This window comes from Callorhinus ursinus, unplaced genomic scaffold (assembly GCF_003265705.2).
Source record: "Callorhinus ursinus isolate GAN/ISIS: 27379988/994484 unplaced genomic scaffold, GSC_fseal_2.0 scaffold1, whole genome shotgun sequence".
NCBI lineage: Eukaryota > Metazoa > Chordata > Mammalia > Carnivora > Otariidae > Callorhinus > Callorhinus ursinus.
The window spans coordinates 103,846,939-103,855,213 of record NW_027397063.1 but is presented as its reverse complement, the minus strand read 5'-3'; the positions used below and the strand labels follow the sequence as shown (position 1 = coordinate 103,855,213).

At 43.5% G+C, this 8,275-nt stretch overlaps 1 protein-coding gene across 1 annotated transcript; it reads right to left on the bottom strand.

Moving 5' to 3' along the window:
- TM4SF1 (transmembrane 4 L six family member 1) lies at positions 1 to 7,424 on the bottom strand. Its single transcript, XM_025880705.2, has 5 exons — positions 7,137 to 7,424; positions 5,633 to 5,722; positions 5,398 to 5,543; positions 2,728 to 2,908; positions 1 to 862 (listed from the first exon to the last, which is right to left on the bottom strand). The coding sequence occupies exons 1-5, from the start codon at positions 7,311 to 7,313 to the stop codon at positions 848 to 850; spliced, it is 609 nt and encodes a 202-aa protein (XP_025736490.1). The 5' UTR covers positions 7,314 to 7,424; the 3' UTR covers positions 1 to 847.
- Positions 7,425 to 8,275: the final 851 nt, after the last annotated feature.

Here is an 8,275-nt window from a genome sequence, read left to right as displayed (position 1 = left end):
AACATGGTAGTGGATACTTTATTTTGTTGGATTTCAACCACCAAGTTTTGGGTTTATTTCCTCATGGTCCTCCTGCCCTTCCTCCCCCTCCCCCATTTTCCCATGATGGTGATAAACTGCTTTATTCCGTTCCCCATCTTTTTTCTTGCCCAAGTATCCAGGCCTTTTTCTTTATCAATGCATGATCCTTAGCGCTTGTCTTTGAAGGACAAAAAGTTTTCCACGTGTTAGAGAAAGTTAGGATCCGGGAGGACTCCTGGAAGCATTGCTTGTATTGACTCCTTCCTTTAGCTCAGGGCACTCTCAACCAGCCCTCCTGCTCCGCGCAAGTATCTGTCTCTCACAAAACTCGCAATAGTTCATAAAGGCCTCTTGTCAGAGATTTGCAGGCATATGAATGGGAAACACCATATAAACAGTGAACAAAACACATCTTTTCAAGTTGTTAGATTTTTTTCCTTCATGGTCTTAAAAAAAAAAAAAGCAACTACACATCTTCCATGTAATAAACCCATGCACATATAATAGAAATGGGAATGTAATATTTATCCTTATAAGGCTTCTCAAAAACATTACTCAGGCCAGGGTTTATCTCGGCTACGCTGAGGACCAGCCGTCATTCAGTCGATAAATGACCTCATTTATTTTCTCAGTCCTAAAAAAAAGGTTTGTTTGTTACGCTCGAACACTGACATCACAGGAAGATGCCAGTCTTTATACACATTTATAAAAGTAGAATATGTAGAGTATGATACAGTGGTACAAAGTTTTACAAATTAATACAAGTCAAATATATAAATTACAATGAAAGAGAGGAAGGTTGTGGTTCTGTCTCGGGGCGGCTCTTTTAGCAGTCATATCTCTGCAAAGAAAATGAGAGCGGCGTTAGGTTACAATCAGACTAAACAAACAACGATGCCATCTTCGTCCTAAAAATTCCTGTTTGAAGCAGACCTAAAGCAGGCTGATGTCAGCTTCAGCTGAGAGCTTAGACAATGCTCATGAAACGTTTTCTAAACAAACGGACACCCATCGTCCTCTCTGAGGAAAAGCTGCTGGAAAGGGCCACGAAAACGCAGCTTACCGGTGTTGGGCTCACTCTGAATGTGCTTGGGGTAGGTTTTTATTCTTAAGGATTTTAGAAATAATGCCATGGGAGTTTCACCCGGGAGTGGGCTCAATGTGGGTAACTTTCCCAATTCAATACTACCAAGTTACAGACTTGACTCATCTACACTAAAAAACCTTGCCCTTTGAAAGTGTCTTTTGTCTGAGGAATAAAGGTAGCAGATCTGCACTGGCATGTCTGGGAAGAAGCCATCCCTACTGTGACTCAGACAGATGGGAAACCCTGTGGGACTATTTCCCCCCCACCCCACACCCCCTCCCACGCTCAGGGAGGAGAGTCACTCTTCCAAACCACTATGCCTCTTCCCCAAATGCACAAGTGCTGATGTCCAGCAGGGCCTCACCTAATTTAAACTCCGCCTTGTATGCAATTCAAGGCTAAAGATAGGTTACATTAGAGTAATTCAGAGAGGCTTCTTCTCTGTCTCTCCCCAACCATACTGTCTGGAAACAAGTCCACGTTGAAAGTTTCCCACTGTGTTGTTTTCTTGGAAATTTGGCAGGCTCCCAAAGGAAATTATTAATCTTGCTGTACTTGCCTGATAAGGGAAACTAGATTTTTAACTTCCCCTCAAAAATTTTAGAAACTTTCCATTTATTTACAGCAAGGTTTTTCATGGTAGCAGTGGGCTTTCAGTTTTCATTAGGTTTTGTCATATTTTAAAAGAGACCTTGATTGAACCAAAGGAGCAAATGATTAGGAAAACAGAAATTAAGTTTCTGTTTACCTAATCCTGTTTTACAGAATAATGCATACAACAAATCCTCCAAAATTGGACCAAAGCTGGACTTCCATCAATTCATTAATACATGGGTTTTTTTTTTTTTTTTTTTTAGTAGGATATAGAAACAAGAACTTTCCCTGCTACTAACAAATGCATACTTCTCTCTGAAATCATATCCCCAGGAAACAAGTGCTTCCTGGTTTTCTTTCACTGTGAAAGCCTTTTCACAAGCTGCTATTCAAAGCTTACCAGCGATTCTCTGTGCTTAACTGTTGGGCATTTTGGGGACTCCTTTTTAGGAAGGAATTGTAAAAAATATGCAACAGAACAGCAAGTATTGTTTACAGGTTGAGAGCAGGAGCTGTGGCATAAGATGACCCAGGGTTTGAAGCCTGCTAGTTCCTGACTAGGTGATCTTAGACATATTGCTCAATCCCTGACTCATAGTCTCATCTGAAATGTGAGTGTAGCTCAGTGCCTAGTTCAATGAACGTTGACTACTATTTGTGTACACTAGTTGGGAACATTAGAGCAAGCAAAGTTGTGTCTCTTTGGCCAGAGCAGGGCCAGTGAAAGGGGCGGTGAGTTTGCTCTTGAAGGGACACTTTGTCTATGGACAGCATTTTCCGTATATACACAGAGCCAACTACAAAAAAACAAGATAATCCAGGGACTATGACACTCAAGGAAGCTTGTTACCGAGAGCAAAACCGAATGCTGTACGTGCTCTGCCACAAAGACGGTATAGGAACAAATCCTAGTAGGTTGAGCAGTGTTTAATTTTGCCTTTTCTTCTTTATGATGAAAACAATGGCGTATTATAAGCATTGAATACCCCAGGGCCAAGCGGTGACATTTTCACACAGGTTCTTACCTGTTGGCGCGAACAGCAATAGCCACATATTCCTCCCATCGTTCCATTTATTACTTGAATGAGACACAAGATGAATTCAATTCCACCGAGGGCCAAGAGGATAGAAAACAGAGAGACATTCCATTCTACAACATGTTTGGGTTCAATGCACTGGGACCATGTGGAGGTATCCAGAAGGTACCTGTGGATAAAAAAAAGAAACTTCTGACACCTGACCACACCTAATGGGATGTCTCATAAGCTACTTTCTGTGTGGTGCTTTTTCGTTCAGAAAAAAAGAAAGGAATTAATTCATTGACCTGTATCAAATTTTTCTAGTCCTAGTCATTTCACGAAGTGAGGAATTTAGCCCAGGTCGTGTTGCAGGGACAAACATAAAATTCAGCAAAGATTATCGGGCACTCAGTGTGAGTTAGACATCAAGCCCAGGCTGGGGCTATAATGGTGAACACGGCATGGGCTTTGCCCTGGAAGAGCAGAGCCTCCAAGGGAGGAGACAAGATGCAGTCGCAACGCAACAAGTATACTGATCAGGTTAACCAAGTGTGAGGAAGGGTACTAAGCTAGGCCAAGAGAATACCTGCTTATGTAACTGTTCCACAAGTCTGAGCTCCATGACGAGAGGAACCAGACCTTTCATCATTGTATATATAACCCCTAGACCAGTATCTGGCACATAGTAGGTACTCAACACTTTTAAAAGTAATTGAATGATAAATAATCTGAAGTCAGGTTAGCAAGCCACGCTGAAGTCACATACACACACACACACACATATACACAGGCACACACATACAAGTCATATACATATATACGTGACTTGGGAGATTTTCTAAATACCTTAATATTCTTACAGTCTGAAAAATTTCTATCTCTGATTACTCTCTTAGAATCTCAGCCTTTGCTACATCATAAAGCATTTGGATCCTTAATGAAAGGATTCAATCATGTGAGAAAATCTATAATTGACTTAATTCCACAAAGAGGTCTGCTATATTATCAGTTTTTCCTGAAACAACAGAACAAAGGGGCTTGGAATTAGAGACCTAATTTTGAATGGTCATTGAGCCAATCAGAAATTCAATTTGTTGATTAAGAAAGAAAAAGAACTCTGTCCTTATGACCTGGTCTTTCTGCCTATCAGTGGGGAAAGGAGTTTGTAATTTTAGGACACAATGTAAAAAAAATTCTTTGGCCCCACTTGTCCATTGAGCAATTAGTCATTGGCTTGTGACCATTAGTTATTTCCCATATTGAAATCCTTGGACAGGTTGAAGTGAGGAACGATACAGAAGTAAAAGTTTTCTTACAGAAGCTGGGGTGGGTCAGGGGAGGGACATACACTCAAACAGCTGTAAAAATGTTTTAGTGATCCTCGCCCTTCTCCTTACATTCCAGCTGCATTCATCATGATCTTTTTTAGAGGTGGGTTTTCTATGTCTGTGAATACATGAATAGCGAATTTCTCCCGGTACGTTCAGTATGTTCCAAACACAGTTGAGTCACGATCACCAAAGTGTGATCACCTTGTTTTGACCACCAAAATTTCAAACCCCTCTAAATGCTGATTTGCCTTCAGAGGCTACCTTGGCTGTATTCATTGTAAGTTACGAGAGAGTATTAACAGCCAACAGAGGCCATGCTCAGAATGTGTCAGCTTCTGTGACAAGTACTTTACATTTATTATCTCATTAATCCTCCTGACAACTGCCCCTGGTTTTATTTTACAGATGAAGTAACTGAGAAGCACAGAGCTCGGGCCACTTTTTCCTCGTTGCTGAGGGAGAAATGCAGAGCTCGGGTGGAATCCAGGTCCATGTAATTGCATGCGCATGGTTTATGAACTTACTATTCATGGGGGACAAACAGTCTTGATAATGTAAAGGCAATTGAAATTCATTATTCATATTATTTTCACTCACGAATCTCACAACTAAGCTTTTCAAAATTCAAAGCAGGATGTCATTCATTTGTCGTCATGTACATCAGTTTCTATCAGCTATTTCTGATCCTTTCTCAATAATGGGTAAGAAATAAGCATCAACATAAAATAAAAGACCTTAAATTATCCTGATGTTAAAGTCGCGTATCAGACCTGTCTTATATAAGCTGATCACTTTAAATAATGGGTTTGTTGTATGTGGTTATTATGTTTATATGTGAGTGTGTGTATGGGAGTAGTATGATCTACCCTGGGCTTTGGTTAAATTCATATGCTTTCCATCCACATTGTGTAAGGATTCCATAATATGTTCTTATAAAATAGTAAAATCAGCTAATCATTCTGGTATAGTGGACACACTGTATGAGCACAAGCTCTACAGCCAGGCTGCCTGGGTTCACATCCTGACTGTCCATATCCTTCCTAGCAATGTGACTTTGAATAAGTTCCTTCAACTCTCTGTGTCTCCTGTTCCTCATCTGTAAAATGGGAGCAATAGTGGAAGTCAACTCATAGGGTATCATGAAGGCTGAATCAGAGAATCCACTAAAAAGCACGGAGAGCTTCTCCAGGTCAGGGATCCAAGCGCTGGCACCACCGCCTGGTGCGAAAACACCTGGCCGAGCGGACGGACACAGGGATCGCTGCTGCCATTCCAACCTGACGGGCTTGCCACTACACCATGTGGTGGATGAGCACGTGTGGCCCGACGGGAAACAATTACTCACTGTCCATCGGTGTTGGCAAAGGTGTAGTTCCAGCGGCCAAAAGTATCAAGACATCGTGGTCCTTCTGCCAAGCCCAGGGCTGCCACGATGACGCAGTAGCCAGATCCCGCGATTCCGAGCAGAGCAGCCAGGACAGAAGAAAGCATCTGGCGGGAGGAGAAACAGCAGAAGTGAGCCTGCGTGGCCCCGGCCACCTCCCAGGGACCGTTTCCACGCCCGGAGCTGGAACACCTACCGCGCATCTCTTGCCGCAGTTTTCGTGGCCACCGCAGCCACAGCAGTCATCCTCTTCCAGCCCGATGAACACAAATGCCGGGAAGAATATCTGGTCCGAAAACAGGCAAACGAAAGTCACCGCCTTTCCCCCAGGTCAGAGCCTGCCATAAGGGTCAGGCGAAGCATCTTTTGGTGGAATATATTTCTTTCTGACAGTGGTGGATGGCTTTGGGTTCGCTTGCCCAAGTAGCTCAAAGAATGTAAAACTATGAGAACAAGATGCTTCTTAGTGGAGTACCTGCTTGTTTGCGTGTGATGTGTCAAAGCAGTCTCTGGGGTGAGCGTGCCCGACGAGAGGGCTCAAAGAGGGACCCATAGAAATGTTCCTTCCACAAGAATTCCTAGCACAGTCCCAGTCCCAGAGGGACCTCTGCTTGGAAACTCTTAAGCCCTGCCTTTTAAATCTGATTTTTTTTTTCCCTTGTAAAACATAGACGATACTAACAGTCTTTCATAGAATAACTGAAATTTTTCATAAATGGGAGAGATGAAGACACCATATAAGATGATGATATGATGGTATGGTTGTTGCCTCACAATAAAGCTCTTTAAATAAGGTAAGCATGAAATACCCCGAGTTTGAGATCAAAAGAAGCCTAAACAGGTGCGATGTTATATGAAGGACAAATGATTATGCCAACATGATAATAGTGCTTCATCATAATGTATTCAATTTAAACGTTGTAACATCTTTTCTTGACTAAGAAAAATATCCTGTGTGGTACTAGCAATTCCATAAAATGTCTTTTTAGAATTCTCAATCCCAGCATTTAAAGTGGCAAACTCAAGTTTGTCCACATTCTTTCCATGCTGTGGTTGAAGCTAATACTTTCAGCTCCCAGGTTGGCAGGCAAATTCCTCTCACTTCAATTAAAAACAAACCTTGGAAAAAACAACACATTCCACTGTTAGCTTCAGACCCTGATCTGCTGTTAACTGTAGGATTTTTCCTAGACACCACACCCAGGATTACATAAAGGAGAAAATTTATAGTTCTTTCTAAATAGCAATACACTCATAAGTCATGTGTTTTGTTTTGTTTTTTTTCTGTCACAGGCCTGAGAATAAACAGCAGAGAATTTGGATCCAAAATTCTGTTGATTTAGACAGCGAACCAGCGGCGTCCTCCCAGCTCCCCAGAGCAAATGTTACATGCCCACCACCCCCCCCCCAGTACTAGAAACTCTATAGTCTCTCAGATCTGATTTAAAAAGCTATCTGTTTTCTAGCTGTAAAGTAAGAGAACATAGCAAAAAAGTAGTTCACGGTTAGCTGAAAGAGGATTTTGTAAAACGTCTAACAAAATAAATACACCAGACCTATCTTTTGTGTGATCTGCTTTCCAAAGAAGAATGAACAAAAATAACTGGAATGGGAAGCAGGCATCGCAGAAACCTTTCCATGAAAACACCTCATTAACAGAAGAGAATTGTTTAAGCTTCTAATAATTCTGAACAACTTACCAGCAAGCCCCCTCCTACGATGCCAGAGAAGAACCACACGAAGCGGCTGAGATGGTTTTCAGAGGCATATTTCGTTTCCCCATTGGGAAAGTAAAGCAAAATATTGGCCACAATGCAGAGGATGGCCAGCCACACCAGAGAATGTCCGATGCATCGCGCACATTTGCCGTAGCACATGGCGGCAGAGAGTCTGGGAGGCTTTCCCTCTTCCCTCTGCAGCTCAGTGAGGGCCCGGAGTCAGGCGAGAGTGTGCCCGTCTGGGGAGAAAGCAAAAGCAGTTCTCAGCCCATTCCTGAACCTCTTAAATACTCGGAGTTCTTAGTCACTGGGTGGGTGAGGTACTTCGCTTTCATTGGTCCTGATTGCAGGCTCCCGTTGGGGTGGGGGGAGGCAGGGGAAACGTCCCGCCCTTTGGATGAAATCCTTGAGACAAGCAAAACCAGGGTAGGGACGTGAGAAACAGCCTTGGTCATAGGCAAGGAAGAAAATGATTAATCTTCCCCAAGACATGCACTGTGCAACTCCTTCACAGGACAAAGAACTAACAGGAACGTCTAAGACAACTTTCCAGTAACTGTCGAGGGTCCACAGCGTGACTGAGCCCGGGGAGGCTTTGCGAGGCAGCGGGCTGTGATCCTGCTCCACGCAGCTGTCTGGACAGCTTCCAGTCTGACGGCTCCGTGTTCACTTCCCCCTCGGCCCTGACTTAATACCAGACCTGGGGCCAGTCTCCTGAGCCCTGAGCTTGTCTCCTTGTCTGTGAGAGGCAGGGGGGGCGGGGGGGGGGCCGAAAGCCAGCCTCCACAGATTTGAGGAGGCTGTTGGGAACGTTCCCGAGCAGTCTTCTTTCCTCTGCCTGCTGCATGCTCTGCGGGACTGCTCCGACTGGCTGGCTTTCCCAGAGAGCTGCCTCCAGAACAAATCTGGCACCAAAACAAAGGTGGCATGAGTCAACACAAAGGGTTCGGGCACGTTTTTATTCCTGAGTACTGCTCTCAGGCAAAGTGCGGACGGCAAGGGCCAAGGGAGACCTAAAGCATGGGGGAAGGATAAAAAGAAAAAGAATTAAAAAAAAAAAAAAAAAGAAAAAGGAACAGAAGAGAAAGGGACTTGACAAGTAGAGCGGGGTGGGGGGAGGG

Bases quoted from the DNA above. Each gene is read 5' to 3' on its own strand.
- TM4SF1 (XM_025880705.2), bottom strand. From the start codon at position 7,313: ATGTGCTACGGCAAATGTGCGCGATGCATCGGACATTCTCTGGTGTGG. The intron at 5,723-7,136 runs GTAAGTTGTTCA...TTTTCGGACCAG, and splicing joins TCGTAGGAGGGGGCTTGCTG to ATATTCTTCCCGGCATTTGT. The intron at 2,909-5,397 runs GTGAGTAATTGT...TTTTATCCACAG, and splicing joins TTTGCCAACACCGATGGACA to GTACCTTCTGGATACCTCCA.